At 38.0% G+C, this 18513-nt stretch overlaps 1 protein-coding gene across 2 annotated transcripts in view; it reads right to left on the bottom strand.

Moving 5' to 3' along the window:
* ASXL3 (ASXL transcriptional regulator 3) overlaps window positions 1-18513 on the bottom strand; it is a 172897-nt gene that overhangs the window by 132486 nt on the left and 21898 nt on the right. For both annotated transcript variants that reach the window (XM_037032620.1, XM_037032627.1), the window contains exon 2: window positions 5045-5127. In XM_037032620.1, coding sequence (XP_036888515.1) covers window positions 5045-5127 — 83 coding nt within the window. The remainder of the gene's footprint in view (window positions 1-5044; window positions 5128-18513) is intronic.

Raw genomic sequence — 18513 nt, 5'->3', positions numbered from 1 at the left:
TTCTGACACTTTATTCCCCTGGAAAAATGCAACATCTTTAATAGACCACTGCCCAGTGGAGATCCTAATTTCCATGTATCATAATAGAAATTATAAAACAGATCACATGCAAAGCCTTAAGACAAGTAGCTAAAAACAAATTTATTCTCAGAATTACCAGTGGGGATAAAAAGTTTCAATGATAACAGAATAATTACAAAGTCTTAGATTGTCAATTGCATGTTCCATATTGTAAAATAAAAAAAATATGCCCATATTCTGAGTAACGCGAAACACAACAGAGATTATTTATAAACCTTTTCAAATGTCCCTACTGTGACAGGTAATTACAGGCTGCTGATTTGTAAATGGCTGATAAAATCTAACACAGATTTTTTTTTTTAAGTAAGGCAACTGTAATGTAAAAAGGTACCTCATAAATATTGCCCTGCCCCAACCCAAGTATGATCCAAGTGTGGTTTTTTATTGCTTTGCATGAACTTTTTTTTGCCTTTGTTTTATGACTGCCTCACCTCCATTAAAAAACGATTTACTCATTATCAAATAATAGGAAAACCATACCACAGTTCATGCTGCATTAATGACAGGTATCTTGTAATGATAATGCCCAACACATAAAAACTTATGCCTCACTGATGAACAGCTGTACTGCTTTTGCTAGTAAGTGTTACAAGCCTTGCTCCTTGACCTTCCGGACCAGGTGGGTCACTATAACTGAGCTCACCTTCCTTTGGAAGCATCACTTTAACAATTACATGAGCAGAGAAAAACATTCTCAGGCATCAAAAATCCCTCAGTCCTCTTTGTAAAGGAACGATAACTTCTGAAAAAGCAAACTAAAACCAGCAAAGCGGATTAAACAACTCCCAAAGTCAGTAGCCAAACCAACATAACTGGAGTTACCCCTCTTTTTCTAAAAATACTTGTATTTACTGCAGACAAGACCATATTCTACAGCAGCATGCTAACTCCCCACGGAAGTGGCAATGTTTAGCCAAGAGCCCAAGCAGGCAGGTTAGACACCCATCCGTGAAAGCCTCAGATGGCCAAATGCATGTTTTTACCCCCTCTCTACAAGCAGCATTGCGATTTGACGGATGACAAGATTCTGATCATCTGAAAAGCATTCATACTGCTATGTTTTATCAATTGTTGGCAAGTCATAAACACAGAGCAACAGAAGCCTGCAAATAATCACTCAGAATCAGGAAGAGCAAGTACAGAGATGGACCAGAGTGAAACTGCATTGATAGAATCGTCTGTGCTATTATAGAGAAGGAAATTAAAACTTACCAAAATATATTTTCATCAAAAAGACAATTCTAGGAAATCAGGCCATGGTATGATTTTTTTTTTCAGTAAAAAAATCTGCCCTCCTAACAATTCATTATATTCCCAGCCCTTTTCAAAACCCCATGGAAAGAAAGTCCATATTTCAGTTTGGCTTTTCCAAATAGAATTTAATCATACACCACACGTTTCATCAGCACATGAAGAAGATACACAGAACACGATGGAGAAGAGATGTCCTCTTTTTATCTTGTCTACAGGAAGAGCATGTAATTGAAAGTGTCACTTGAGAAAGATCGCGTAAGGTGTCAAGAATTTCATCTCAGTCAAATAAATGAACCATATCACATATACTGAGCACATTCAAACAGTCATATCAGCTTTGCCAAAATTATTGGTGTATTTTTTATTAGATGTTACAAGTTTAAACTGACAGCACTTCCAGTGTTTGGAAACAAGCAACAGTATAATAACCTTACTTGTTCGTCGATGAGCTGCTGGGGACTCCCGGCACGCATACACTGAGTGGGATTCCCACAGAAACTGTCAGATTCCTTCTGATTAAAGCAAACTATTGAAGAGGATGAAAAATACAAGAAGCTCCTCACTCTAAGCACAAGCCAAAGCCATCGCCAGGCACCAGCAAATGAACATCCTGATAAAGAAGATTATTTACTCAACAAATAACTACTGAGTATCTCTTGAATACTAGGAGTGTTGGATACCTGCCCTGAAAGAGCTCACAGACCAGTGGGAAGACTTGCAAGGACAAAATTACAGCATAGTCAGGTAAATGCTACAGGAACTGTGCGTGGAACACAGAATGAAAGACACCCCCGCCCCCCCCACCCCCGCCAGGGTACCTGAGACAAATGGCATAACTCCAAAGCCAGATTTGTAAAGATGACGAACTGCAAACCCAATATCCTCTTTTCTAGGATGCTCAGTGCACGGGTGGAGTATTTGAGGGGCACTGCTAACATGACCTCTCAACCACAGAGGGCACTACCAGAGGGTTATGGTCCCATTAGCAACTTCCACAGTCACTCCCCTGCCTTTACCAGGCGTATCATAACCCTTGTTTCTTGAAAAATGCATCATTAATAAATACCTAGGAATTAAACAGCTATGTTTGACCTCATGATGATGGGATTTCTAAATGCAAATCTATTTAGATACAGTTATACTTCATTTACTCAGCTACCTTAAATATTTGCAGAACACATATTTTTGGAGAACATGGAAGGTAGCAAAACTGTACATTAAGTAGGCAAAATAAATGTTAGAATCTGCTTCCTAAAACATACATTCCATGTAAGAAAGCCCAAAAATTCACTCAAAATCTATATACTTTCCTTGTATAGATGTAAACTAGAAACAGGAAACAAGAGTGGTGGCTGATGTACCCGCCATTAAGTAATGGGTCCCCACTGACAGGAGGAAGGAGATTTAAACAAATTTAGAAATAAATGAGAACATAAAATGCATAATCTGAGGCCCTTCAATATAAAACTGATTTTACAGAATAGGATTTAAATAGAACTATCATTTCTTTCTTTGCCTGCGCAACTTGCAAATTCTTGGCAGCTACTTTCATTATTACTGCACTGGTTTATCAGTGTTTGCAATAAAAAATATCTTTTTGCTTTACAGAAGAACACAGTCCTGGGGTGGGGCACAGGTGTGGTTATATTTAGAGGAATGGCAGGTGAGGTTTTCTATTTCACTGCTCTTTACTCTTTAAAGAAGCTGCTTTGTTTTTTGTTTTAACTGTAACTACATATGCTTAAAACCCTTTAATGTACCACCATTCTGGGAGAGAGGTATTTTGAAAAATATGAAATAAAGCTGTTATAATAATAAATGTAATTAAAATGCTGTTCAGAGCCAGGGCACAAAAAATTTTATATCTCAAGGTACATAACAACATAGTCACCCCCGTGGAGAAGAATAATGTAATGAACACATTTCAAACGTGGGCATATAAGGCTTTTTGTGTCTGCACCGGCAGATTCTCCTGGCACAGACCCCACATTCGATAGGAGCTGAAATCTTTAGGTTTTGTACATCCTCTTTTTTTTGGCTGCAGCACAAACATTTTCAGTGCTTTCTAAATGGCACAAATATTTTCGAGGTTTCTGACAGGCAGCAAGGAGAAAATTTGTTTCCAGGTGCCCTCACTTTGCTCTCCAACTCCTCACACTGACACCTGGCTTGGAGACCAGACTCTCCTCTCACAGGGCTGTGGGCTCTGTCAGCAGCGTTCCCCCCCCCACCCCCCCCACGGCTGCCTGCACTCGGCGGAAGAACAATCCCCGCAAACACAGTCATGTACAGTGTAGTTACATTCCTCAGTCTCTTCCTTCAGAACTGGCAGAGAAAGCCTCTCAGAAAGATGAAAACTTGAGCCTAGATGGACTATTCCACACTAAATTGTGATCTTCATGATCGCACTTCCAAAAGATGCATCTTAAACAGGTAGAGGCTGATATTAGCCACACTTTCACTGTTTTGGAAGTTGCAGGTAATACTGATTTTTTAGGAAGAGTTGGCCTAGAGAGGATACTCATCTCTCTCAGCAGTTCTATCTCAGGATCAGTCAAACCATTCAAAAGACAGCACAACAGGTTTAGTTTTCACCAGGTTACAGCCACCGCATGCTCAGGGGCTTGCAGGTAAACAAACTCCATACAAAAAAATCAATCCACAAAACACAGATGATAACATACACACACAGTAATGCTATGGTTATTTTATCCTCTAACAAACTTCTTTTTTTCTCCTTAAGTGTTGTCATCTGTATCGCCCTAACCTGCTGGCTAACACCAAAGCTGTAAAATGAATGAATAAATAAAAATAAAGAATCATCACAGTTGAAATGAGCTATACCCATACAATGGAATATAATTTGGCAACAAAAAAGGAATGAAGTACTGATTCATGCCACCGCATGGATGCAGTTTGAAAAAACTATGCTAAGTGAAAAAAAAAATCACGAAAGGCTACATATTGTATAATTCCATATATGCGAAATGGGCAGAACAGGCAAATCCATAGACAGGAATAGTAGATTAATGGTTACCAAGGGCCTGGGAGAAGGGAATGGTGAATGACTGCTAATGGGTATCAGGGCTCCATTTTAGGGTGGTGAATATGTTCTCAAATTAGAAAGTTGTAATAATTGCCAGATTTGTGACTATACTAAAAACCACTGAATTGTACATTTAAAATGCTGTATTTTATGCTGCATTAATCATACCTCAATACCATTCTTAAAGAGTCAATAACTAATTAATGATGTTCCAAGTATAGAAGTTCTAAATATAAGAGGGCTATATTTTCAGCCACGTTCATTGGCACTTGGAATTTTATCAGAGTGAGCTCATCTTTATATCCTAGGACCTGTCTATTCAGCCTGTAAAAGTGTTTCTCTTTCACTATTCACTTTCAGACACATAGTCTCCTCTTAAGGAAAGAGAAGGGGGAGTGATTCCAGTAAGTGGACAATTCACAGAGCGCTGTGCTTTATTAACAAAGCATGCTCAATATTAATCCATCCAGTATAATTTATTAAGCCAACAAGGAGTTCCAAGGAAATATCTGGTCATCCAAATATTTGGCAGCCACACAAAATTTGCAATTAGTTAATTCACAATCAACTATAATATGAAAATGTAGCTACATCTATTGCTTGGCAACTAGTGGCCATTATTCATCAATAAAATTGGGAACTGTTGTAAATATAAATACTGACCTTGTTTCTTTTAACCCTTCTTTCTGAATGACTTCCAATATCTGCTTTGCTGTCATTGGTGAGTTGGGGTATTTTTCTAGTGCCTGAAAAATAAAAATAAACATAAGATTCATAGATTATTGCATGGAAGCATACAAAAATGAAAACATGAGTGAATCATGCAGTGTTTCCTTAAAATTTTAAAGGGGGAGGGGCTGTTATATCAAAATAAGGTCCCATCACACAACTGAAGTGTCCAAAGAAAGAATGTAATTTTTTATGGACATTTATGGCAATTTTTGCAACATATAGGGGCCATTCTTTAAAAAAAAGTCACAAAGGCGTACACACCAAAAATAAAGGTGAAACTTTAAAAAACCAAATTAATAAATGTATATCATTTCCTTTATTAAAAATTGCTAGTATTACATGGTTAAAGACATGCTTTCAGGCTGTTAAAGTGTTTCCTAAACTTCCAGGACCTTAGAAAAGAAACATGGAGCCTGGAGACTACACCAAGAGCAGAGAACAAAGTGCTGGTTAGAAATAACCACACTGGATTTACACTTTGATCAACCTATTTTACATTAAAAAGAAAATCAGAAAAAAGGTCCTTCATGACCAAAATGGAAAGAAGCATACAGAAACCCAAGTAATTCGTTACAGTGTGCTTTCCAGTTCAGCTCAGTTTCCTTTCTTTTGCCTTTTCCAATTAATGTCAAGTAAACCCCTGCCTCTTCCCATTCAGCCTATCTCAGTTTTATACACTGAGTCCCATTTTTCTCTCCCTCTCTGTCCTACTTATACTGAGTAGAAGGGATTTCCTTAAAGTGCGGGGCATACATGGGACATAGTTATGTCCACAGGCATTAGACCGTCTGCCCTGGAAAACCAACTTCTTTTATTTAGCCAGGGACTTAACTGCATGTACTGAAAGCAGTAAAGAGCAGTGACCACTTTGCTCAGCAACAGAGACTACCGGGGCCGCCTCTGGGTACGAGAAACAAGATGCACACGTCTTCACCATGACTTCCTCCAAGGGCAGACAGCACCTACTTAAAAGACGCTGTACAGAAGCTTCTGCACCAGTCACGGCCCCGTGCAACTTAAAGATTCTAGAGTTTTGATTTGTGATGATTTACTGGAAGGCTCATAATTATTAAGAATTAACAGGGGCACTCTAAAAGGCATAAATTGAAAAGGCTTCCAAATCTGCTCGTAATAGCTCTGTGATTGCTCCTGCTATCAAAGGCCAAATTTCAACTAAGTCACTGGCGAAGGTTCTGTTCATCAGGTCCTCCAATGAGTTGCCTACAGGCAGCCCCACCTCACCACTGGGGCCCCTTTCCTGGTTTCTCCTGTCTACTTCCCAGGGAATTTCCCCATTTTTCCCAGTCCAGATCAGTCCCTTAGTCATAGTTGGGAAGTTCTTTAAAGAATATAGAAATACGAGCGATGCTAGAAAGGTCATGTCATTAGGAAAGATGAAAAATTGTCCTCACAAAGGGGGACACACTGAGAGCTGAACTGAAAACTGGGAAAGGGGGGAAAGAAAGGCAAAGCTGCATAGGAAAGAGGACTAATGTGTAAAAATACTGCTGAAAAAAAAGGCAAGAAGGAAACTGCATAATAGAGCTGAAAAGGGGAAAGATTAGACCACCACAAAGGGGGGGGGGAGGAATAGACATGAAAACAAAACAAAAAAAAGCTGACAGAATTTTTAAAATAAGAAGAACTGTAAGTAGAGAAGTGCATACTTATGAATCACTGGAAGGAGATGCTGTGGTCACATGGACTCTACATGGGGTGGGCATCACCCCAAATGATGGGCAATGCTGGGGACACTCATGGTCTCTCATAGAAGATATGGGCAGAAGGTCAGTAGACACAGACAGACACAAGTAAGCAAGCGAGGAAGAAGGGGACTGGCGGGGAGAGGCACAGGATGGAAGAAAGAAGGGGTTGGGTTAGAGGAGAAAGGAGAGAAAGGGGGAAAATTGAGCTGAACTGGGAATGTCCAAAAGGCAAACTGATTACATCGAGAAAGGGCTGAAGAGGAAACTCTGGTGTACTGGGCAATGTTTTAACGAAAATTTGGGTGCACTTGAAAGTGGGGTTACTCACTGTGGAGGATTCCCTGTTTCTCTTCCTGAGTACAGGCCCCTCAGCACACCTGGGCAGCTCCTCCCAGCAATTGAGAGAATTTGGATAGCCCTGTCCCCTTCTCTATGACATCACATCCTACTCTACAAAGGAAGTAAAAGTGCCAAGAATTACATCATGAAGTGGATGAGAGGCAGGAAGGAAGTGATGAAGCCACACAAACACCAGAAGCCACCCTCCGTTCCTGCAAGACAGAGAAAGGAGACAGAGAAGGAGAGGTTCCTGGGTGTGAGCGAACTTCACTGAACTAGCTCTGTGAACATTAAAAGAACAAACGGCAGAGAGAAATTACCTTCACAGAACAAAACATTGATACCATCAAAATAATGTGACACGAGGCAGAGACGTGAATCAGACTCGCAGGCAGCCATTCGCAAACACCACGGCGGGGAGGAGCCACAGTCAGAGTGAGGGGGCAACCAAGCCCCCCAGCCCCAGGGATCAGACCGCCCCCAACAGTCTCCTGGCGTGGAGATACAGCTTCGCACGTCCTGCCGACTGACCCTTTCTGGATTGTCTTTCACAACATTTTCAAATACTAGTACTCGACTAGGCGTTCAGTTAATTAGTCCTCTTTTCGAATTTAACATGTTCCTCTAATTGCTTTCCACCTTGTACCTACTTCTTTAGAAAATGCAGTCAAGGATGCAATAGAGCAGACAGGGAAGTAGGATTTTTAAGACTATTTATCACAATAAGATTTTTCCAGAAATAGATCCAATAAATATTTCAGAACATCAAAATAAGTTCAAATTGGCTTGGGCAATAATGATGTAATTGTGACAAAATAGAAAATCCAATTTTAAACGTTGCCATGGATAATTATTTAAAATGATCTTGCTTGCTTTCAGTAAAAATTAGAAAAATGAAAATCCTACCCATTTTATTAAAAACAAAATTCATCCACAGGCCTACAACCAAGAATACTAACCCCCACTAATATTTGTTTTCTTTCTAGTTTTTCTATTTTACATGTGATTTTTAACATAATTATACAAAATACATGTATATACTATTATTAGCTGTCACACTGTTCTCATAAATTGAATTCTTCAAAATGGGCATCATAATAAACATGTCACTGATAGTAGGCATTGCTGTCTTAAAAAAACCATACTGTCTTAAAAAATCCATTAATAAATATAGATATCCAAAGAATATATTGAATGTAACATTTTTAGAGTATTATTGAGTCAAAGAATGTGAGTTCTGTTATGTCTCTTGACATACTGCCAATTGTTTGTGGAAAGATTTTAACAATTTATACTCTCCCCAAGCAGAACTGAGTCCACCTCCTTCACCCCAAGTTTATCAGTATTCAGTATTATCTCAGTAGATCAAATAAGTGGTAATTCATTGTTTTTATTATCCTCCTGTAAACACTAATGAGGATAAAAATATTTTTAAATGAAGATTCTGTGGGATAGGATATGACACTTGGGATATTTCTGTTTTTCTTATTAACATGTAAAAAGCTCTTCATAAGGTAAGATTTTGAATATTAGTAAAATAGTTATTGCTTTTGTTGCTTACCTTTTGGATATTTTAGGTTGATATCCAAAACTTTTTATTTCATGTTAACAATTCTATCAAAATTTTCCATGGTGACATTGCTCTTCTGTCTAGAAATTCCTTTTATGCAGAAAGCATGCAAATATCTACAAATATTTCTTTCAAATATTTTTGGTTTTATTTTTAAATTCATCTAGAATTCATCTTGTTGTACCAAGATGAAGCACTTGGTCAAGTCTCCCACCTCCTATTAATAAGTAAAGATGCCCCAACATAATTTGCTTCATAAGCGTGCCTTGATTAGTAAGGCGTCCTCTCCCACCTGTTAATACTACAGCAATGAAAACCCTTCTGGATGAGAAACCAACGAATAAATGTGGGAACCCATTATACGAAATGCACAAAAGCAGAGCTGTTATTGTTGAGGCAGAGATGCAAGAGCTCAGAGGTCCCACGCTTTCTCTCATGGCTAAAGGAACTTCTGGGCATTTTCAGGGTCTCTGAAATGAACTGCAAACCATTGAACTTGGGGCCCATCCAGGAGTCTGGTTGCGTTCTCCTGGGCTTCCAATCAACTGTGGTGCCAAAGCCACACTGCTTTAAATTGCTGCCATAGTATTAATGCATTTCACTATCTAGGCAATGGATAGTGTTAGGACACTATCAGTGTCCTAACACTGCTCTCATCATTGCTTCTGACATTTTTAATTGTTCATGTCTTTATATTTCCAGGTGAAATTTAGATTGGAATTAAGTGAGACATCTAATTAAATGTTTTAGAAATTTACACATATTGTTCCATATATTTGTTTTATTTTATAAACTGTAATAAGCTTTTCATTGTTTTACATTTTCAGTTGCAACTATGAACACACTTTTTGATATAATATTCTCAAACCACATTGCTAATACATACAAAAGCCAGTGAATTGTGATAATTATTGTCTGTATGAACAGCAAATTGAATTCTTAATAGTTCCACTAGGGCAGAAGTACAGAATCATATTTTCTTTAAATAATGTGAACTGTGTCTCCTTTCCAACAGCTCTCTCTATTTTCTCTTTCCTACATTATTTGCTTTAGATAAAAACTGATCTTTTCTAGTCCCTGTCAAAAAACTTTTGCTGAAACATGAGCTGCTCTGTAATTTATTTCCTCAAAACCAGGCCCTTAAAAGCACTGAGTTTCCTTAAGATTATCCGTGGCTCCAATCAGTAGAACTAGCGAGCACGGCCACGAGAACACTGTAACTGGAGACCGCTGGCCAGATTTCACCGTCTCTTCTGCACGAATCAAAGTCTGAAACAGCATTCAATCTCTCCATAACATGTCCTTCCTTTCTATGTAAAACAAACTGTTCTCCTGTGTTAGAGCTGTATTTGGGGTTCGTCCTCACTCTGTGCTCGAAGACTGTATCCTGCACCTCTCATGCTCCTGCCTCGCAGACTAAAGTCCTTTTAATTCTCAACTGCCTTCTCCTTCTTCGGCACCGCTACCCCCAGCAGCTTCAAATTCAGCACTTCTCTCCGTAAAGGGGAATCTCCATGGCTAGAGACACAAATATATACAATCAGCTACCTTCCTAGCAAAGGATCTTCTTGTATTTTTGAGGATGTGAATAGACGTATAGAGTTGACAAATACACCAGTGGATTGATTTCACCCTCTTCACTTATGTGACTAACTATGAGGGCCTATTGCAAAGACATCTCAGTTCACGCAACCTGAGGCAAGACAGGCTCATCCCAGAAACCCCCTCCCCCAGACTTTTACATGTCACAAGAGAATGAAAAAAAAAACCAGCAAAAAAGGATATTAATATAGTAAGAGAAGGAGAGAGGCAGTTTGCCAAATCATCAAGGGCGTAGGCCAAGCTAAGAATGTATTTTTCTGTTTTAGGTTCAAACATGTTAACCTATTAAATATAATATTTCGAATACTTTAAGACTTACTCAAGATTTCCTTGGTGTCTCTCAAATAGAAAATTCATTTCAAGTAACCGTAAGATAAATACATTAGACCAGTGTTCATCAATGATTGAACTAGTTACCTTGGGGCCCTAAATAAAATATGCTGAGCTTACGGATTTGATTGCAAAATAAAAAGATTTCCACAATTTAAAACCACATCTGTGGTGTGCACTCAGCTTCGTGGAATCCCAAATGAGTACCAAACACCAGGCTCTATCCCCTTCCCTAACAGCATTGTGTCTTCCCTTAATCCATACGAGCATTTCATTAAAATATTCAGCTGTCTTACAGAAATAATTTGGGGATTACAAATTAAACCATTACACACACACAACATACACACACACACACACCTCTCTCTCTCTACAATTACAGAGTACTTTCACACAACATATATTATTTCACTTGCTTTCATACAATGATTTTATTTTATTTGACATTTACGAGGACTTGGAGAGATACACAGAAAAGGCAGTTAACTTATTCTGAGATGCACAGAGTTGAAGTAATTGGCCCAAGGTCATAAAACTGTTAAGTGGAAGGACAAGATGTGTATGTATGATGATGTTCGTGATGATAATGTTTAAACATAGTAAGAGCAGCTAATACTTACTAGACAGCTCCTCCGTGCTAGGTCTCTTGGGGATCTGCATATAGTGCAATAGATTCTGGGATTCATATATTTAACATTCTTATTTCCGCTATTCCTGAGAAACCTCAAACATCCATGTCATTTTAATGAAACATGAATTTGGATCACTGGTCGAATTCAGATGAGGAAATAAATCATGTAAAAAAAATGACAGCACACCTTGCCGAAAGCTAAATTAGGTTATTCTCTATTCCTAAGATACGTGATTACGATGTAAGGGCTTAAAGACAATGCTTAGAATTTTTCTATTTTACTAACATAAGTTTTATGGGGGAATTATATGCCATAGGCCATAACAGTATATGTGACTTAAAAAATACAGAAGTTGTGTTACAATAGCCTTGATAGTCAGGCCTACTTCACCCAGGAGAATGCAGCCTCCAATAAGACAAAGTGTCTACAAAATCAGGCAGCTCGTAAGTGAGGGGTCTAGCCCACTTGACATTGAAGCTTGCTCTTTCTAAGTTGAATTCTTTTTCATCATGAGCACAGGGTGCTTATAGGAACTAAAGGTCCATAGTAAAGACATTACATGCAATAGGTACCTCATAATCCCCACGTCAGTAATCTCACACTTAAGAATCAGGTATGTTCTTGAATTCTTATATAATGGTTTAAGCCATACTTCCCTTTGGTGGCAGCTGTCAAAACTGTCATTAATTATCATTATCCATTTAATGGCATTTTTTCTGCTACACTGCAAGCCTCATGTGATCATGGACCTTGGTCCTCATTCACGTCTATAGCCCCAGACGGTGACACTATTAAGTAGGCTTCGGTAAAGACCAAGTTAACGTTAGGAGACGTGAGTTGTTCTATATTAGGAATCTTTATAGAATAATAAAGACAGTTACGAGCTTCGGAGTCAGGTTGGCCGGGAAACTCTTACTCACTTAACCTCCCTGAACCTCAGCGTTGTCATTTCCTCATTTACAAAAACGTTGTGAGGACCAGATGACATAATGAATGTAAAGCACTTATTGTTCTAATATAACAAATGACTACACGGCAATATGTGTTAATAGTCATGAGCTAATACTATTACTGGTGGAAAAACCAGCCCCCTTTGAGCACAGCCTAGACAGATCAATCTTTTTTAATACAGAGAAGAGGGCCACAAGAAAATGATGGGCATTAGATGTGGTCTCTCTCTGAGATTTCCTGCATAGACTTGCACTAGAGTCCTACGAGTCAGGTTAGCCCCATGTTGCCATCCTTCATCATCTGACCAAACTTGCTCCCATGCACCACTCTGTGCCTAGTTTCACCACCCCAGTCTTTCTCTGTGAGGGATTAAACCCTATGGCACTCTTGGAGATGCTGCTGTTACCTAGGAGGAGCTGCACCCTCCCGGGACACCTCCTGTACTTGTGCTACAAATCAAGGAAAAATGTAGATAATAACAGTAACGACTTACTTTCAACAATATATACTTAAAGACAAATTTTCAAGCAACTATTCATCAGAAGAAAATTCTCTTTTACTGGAAAATTGTTTTAATTACCCAGCTTCGTCAAACCTGAGCATGGCTGAAAGTAGAGAAACGTCTTTCTCAGACCTGGAATAGTTCAGAGAGTAATTATTACCTGAATTTGCAAATAATGTCAAGAATTGAATCCTGATTTCCTATGAGATTTTAGCAACGTTTCTCTACCTCAGTGAGTTTCCAATTTTTGGAAACAGTCGACATTTCATTTTTAAACAGAAAAAGAAGTGAGAGACACCCAGAATTTCTACAACGTTTTAAAAAAAATTTCAAAATAATTATTCAAATGATAATAAATGTGAGTCCATCTTAAAAAGTAAAGCATCTCTTTAATGAAAAAGAGATCCTTCTACCACAGAAATTTGCAGGCAGTCCACTCTATTCAGAATTTACTAATTGTTAAAAAGTTTTTTCTACACATCAAGTAAAAAATTATGCTTTCCTATTATTTCTACTACATAGTACTAGTTTTTCACATTAAATGTGACAATTATTTAATATTAAATTCCAAGCATTTCCCTAACATAGAGCTTAATGTAAGATAATTGTGTTACATAAATTTACAAAATGGGGTTTAATAATTTATTTACACAATATATTATCACCTGTTTTGAAAAACTATTAGGGGCCTGGTCTCCCTTTATTGCCAGGTTAATGACCCTTCAGTGTCTCCCAACATTTCCCACATAAAATAGCTTTCAGGCATTACTTCCCAAATCATCCTTCTTTGAATATCCTTGAGTTTGCCAATGTCACTTTTAAACACAGCATGTCTTTAAGAATTATACTAATTAAAATAAATTAGCTAAATACCATGAATAAATATTTTACATGTAGTTTGAACAAAACATAATATAGTATCACTTCCCTTTTGCTAACTCCTATAGCCGTATTAACACATCCTGATAGGACATTTGCTCTCTTTTGGCTGTCCGCACACTGTCCGTCAACTGAAACTTCTAGATCCCTAACATTTGCTTCTGAAATCACATGCATAACTCTGGGGTGTAGTTTCTGAACTTGCTGGACATAAATACTGTATTTTGTTATGCATAATGTGCACTCATGTTTTTGCATGTATGATACATGAAATTATTATGTCCATTATTATATCCATGGTATGTAGTCATTACACCCATGTATAATGAGAATTCCTAATTTTCCTCAAAAATTTCAGCCAAAAAAGTGAGCATTATACACAGCAAAATATGGTATATCTTTGTTTAATGCACTTTGTTTAATTCTCTCAGTGTCTGGTCATCGTTCCTCATCTTCCTCATGTATTTTTGCAGCCTCTGAAATTTTATTCCCAAATATTTGATTAACCAGAACAATAGCTGTATACCGTACAGTCCACAAATTTGAAAACTATTTATCCTGGTTAAACTTCACTTTGTTAGGTTCAGGTTATCTGTTTGGAATCATTATCCTCCTATCCAACTGCTCAGTTTCCTTTTTTATTTTCTGATATCCACATATTTGACGACCATGACTTTGATGTATTTCTCCAAGTTACTCATGACAGGGCTGAGCAAGGCAATGGAAAACAAAGCAGCACACCATTGTGGCTGCTGCTGGGATCTCCTCTCAGACTGACACTGATTAGTGAATCAATATACTCTGTCTATAGATGTTCAATCCACTACAAACTCATTTAATTATACTATCGCTCAGTTAATAGTTGTCTATCACCTTTAAAAGACATTCATAATAGACTATGTCAAATGACTGGCTGAAATTCAGCTCCAACAGGAACACCCTCCTGATGTGTAACTCTCATCATCCTATCAAAAATAAATCAATTTAGTTTGACATGAATTAACTTACAGGACCCATATGCCTTGCAGGGATCACTCTTCTATTTTTAAATGCTCACAGTCATCTGTTTAATAATACACTCTAGAATTTTATTGAGAGTTGAGATAAAGATCAGTAGTCTGAGATTTCAAAAAATGTTTTACCTCTCTCTTTTTTTTTTTAAATGTATTGGCTTTAGAGAGAAATAAAGAAAGGTGGGAGGGAAAGAGAAACATCAATTTGTTTTCCCATTTATTTATGCATTCATTGGTTGATTGTTGTATCTGCCCTGACCCAGGGGATCAAACCCACAACCTTGGCGTATGGGGATGACACTCTAACCAACTGCGCTACCCAGCCAGGGCCTGTCTCCCTCTTTTCTAATAATAACAACAGCAAACACTTAAACAGCAGGTCCTCTTGTGCATCAAGCATTATTCTAACATGCATATAATCTGAATCCTCAAAACAATTATTTTATTTTACAGGAACTATTCCTCATTTTATAGATGATAGACAAGGTAACTAAGGTGAGGAGAAGTCAGTTTAACTCCCCCAAAGTCACACGGCTACCCAGGTGGTTCAGGTCTTGGGCATATACTCCCCTGATGTCTGTGATTTTCCCCACCCTTGTCGGCAGTGCCGCTGATCATATCTGGAGATTCTTCAGTGTCTGGTCATTGAGCTTGTATTCATCATTTCTCACCCCATCCCAAACACAGTGGATGTAACTTCTATGTTACTTTCCTTATCATACCTTCTTTTAAAAATTCTGTACTAGTTTTCAAGAAAAAAAACAATGAAGTATTTCAAAAATGAGAACTTTTTTTCTCATTTTTGATAAAAAAGTTGCTTTGAATCTGACTACTAATTTCCTGGCTGCTAAAGTGTGGAAGCAACCATTAGTCAGTTAACACCCATTAGCTAAATAAAAGAATGTTAGTTTCCTGGCTGGTGTAGCTCAGTGGATTGAGCGCGGGCCTATGAACCAGACGATCGCGGTTCGATTCCCAGTCAGGGCACATGCTTGGGTTGCAGGCCAGTTCCCGGCAGGGGGCAGTTCCTTGCAGGGGATGCACGAGAAGCAACCACACATTGATGTTTCTTTCCTCTCTCCTTCCCTTCCCCTTTAAGAAGATAAATAAGTAAAATATTTTTTTTAAAAAAGAACGTTAGTTCATAAGAGCAAATAAAGGTTTTCCTATTTCTAAATTAAGACACAGTTGTCTTATATAGATATTCATACACATGTACTAGGTAATAATGGACAAGATCTTCAATGAGATTTTCACAAAAGCAAGCATAGGACACATGTAATTTTGTTGTAGAGCCTCTTACAAAATCTAAACATAACATAAGAGTATAATTGAGGATGATTAGGTGAAATGATCCAAGTACATTCTCTTCCCAAGGTCTGTGATAAAATTAAGATTCTATACTCTAACAAGAAGTTGGAGTTAATATTTTACTACTACCGACAGTCATAATAATCTTGAAAATCAGACTTTGGAGAGCAGAATACAGTATTATGAAAGTTAAGGATCTTAATGTACTTGTGTGTTCACATTCGGGAAACTAAACAGACACCTGTCCATATGAGAAAAAAGACCCACGGTCAAGGCCAGCATCCTCCTCAAGGTAACACTCTGAAGCTGCAATCAGTTGAGACTCCAACTTTGCATATCACAGGATTTCTTACAAGGTGCTGCTATTAAAAACAGCAGAGGGTACTTACATAATTCCAAAAACATTCTGTAATAGAAATAGGAGTCACTTTTGTAAAAATTTGATGTTAAAGTATTTAATTCCCAAAATCACCTATCAAGGTAGGTATTACTTTTTTGGTAGCTGACAGAAGTGAGAAACAAATGTATTAATTCACTTACACCAGGATACTGCCAAGTAATAAACAGAGCTGGAATTAAAAACCACGCCTCTGGACTCCAAGTGTTTCCCCACCATAATATGCTACCTGTAGCAAATAGTACAACCTTATTTGGAGTATAATTTAGCAGGACCATTCAAACATAAAAGGGGAGCTGTCTGGTTGGTTGAATATAACCCATCTTTAGGTATTTTTCTTACAGAAACCCACAGCTCACCCTGTATGTTCAATGAAGCATTATTTGAAATATTTTTTTAAAATAATCTAAGAGGAGGATGGTTAAATAAATGAAGGCACATGCACACCATAAAATAATGCACAGCAATACCAACATAGAATGGTGTCCATGAGGAAGTGATCAGTAAAGATGAGGAAGATGAAGAACGTAAGTATAGACGAAGCATATATTAAAGTGCACACAGCATACATATACCCTCACCCATACCCACCCCCCCACCACCACCCCCCAAAACATTCACACTGTATAAAAACATTCAAACAGTGAACAATTGCTACTCTGGAGAGTGGCAGAAAAATGCTTTTAAAATATTTTTGTGTTTAGAAGCATAAAGTACTACTTTCATAATCTTTAAACTGCATATTACATAATTTATGTAATATATGCTTACATTATATAATATTTAACAACTAATATAGAAATCAGTTTCAAAATGAAAATGAACACTCAGACAACAAAAGAAAGAGCGATATACCTTATACTTTAAAGCACCAGGCAGAAAATAAAATATAGGTATATTGAATTTTTTCCAAAGCGCACATTACTCATCATTCAATCTGAGTCAGGGTAATTCTCCAGTGTTATTCTCACAGATAGTCTGAAATGACACAGTATCCAGATGTATCTGCCAAGAGGAATTAGTTGTAAGATATATCTTGAGATAATTGTAGAAAATGACTTTGTTATATGGAATTATTTGATTCTGACCACTTAAATACTGAAGAATGACAAAGACAATGACGCTTGCTTTGTCAGAGTTAATAGTAGCCCTTTTCTCCTGACTATAGTTAAACAACTGCCCTACCTCCTCAATAATTCATTGATTCAACAAATATTTACCAAGCACCCACATACACCAAAATGAAATACAACAAAACATATTATCGTCATCTCTGGAGACACTTATCCTTTCTGGTTTAGTGTAACTGGGGAGGGGAGGCTAGCAAACATCAGATTTACTTAGAAATAGATTTTAAAATAAAAGGAAAGAGACTAAGCCATATACCTGCTTTCATAGTTATTCAAAATGCCAATTTAGTTCACATCCAAATGTGAACCTTTGCCTTCCCTATCCCCAGGGGTAGTATTGTCATTCAGATTCTGTGCAGCAGTGATGACCATCCATCATGTTGTGTTTTGTTTTGTGTTGTTTTGGTCACTGCTTTCTTTCCAGTACCAGGCACACAGTAGGCACCTAATACAAACTTGCCTAATGAATGAAAACAAGATGAAAAAATGACAAGGAAAGCGTGATATACTGAATTTCTTGGTTTTTGTGAACTCATTTTTTTTTTCTGAAAAATACCCTTTCCCCCTTTAATTTGAATGGAAGCTGTCATACTCCTGTAGATCCTAAAGAGTTACCTACTAATGACGGGGTGGGGGTGTAACAGAGTGCAGCCAAGGGGGGCCCCCAATGAGGATTTGTAATATGGTCCAGAACTCAGGGTGTCCAGGAAATATCACCCCCACAAGTCGGAGCTGGAGGATGGGACACATGGAGCAGGGCCATTCAGAGTTGTTTTGAATAGCAACACCTTTGCAGATAACCTCTAGAATGGTCATTTAACATATCTATAACTTTTAACTGGTTTCATAGATTGGTTAAATAACTGTGGCCATGCTTTGAGCCAGGGGGATGGGATTGACTTCAACCCATGATGTAACTGGGAGGCAACTCCCTCTGGGTACAGCACCTGCATAAAAGCTTGCATATGATTGGCTCTACCCCATGGGGCCATGCCTGGCTGGACTTACTATGGCAGCCCAGTAGAGCTGGAAGAATAC

Source organism: Sturnira hondurensis, unplaced genomic scaffold (genome assembly GCF_014824575.4).
Source record: "Sturnira hondurensis isolate 20B ecotype Veracruz unplaced genomic scaffold, ASM1482457v3 Scaffold0001872, whole genome shotgun sequence".
Classification (NCBI taxonomy): Eukaryota; Metazoa; Chordata; class Mammalia; order Chiroptera; family Phyllostomidae; genus Sturnira; species Sturnira hondurensis.
Note: the sequence above shows the minus strand (reverse complement) of the source record. Positions and strands in the feature narration are given on the sequence as shown.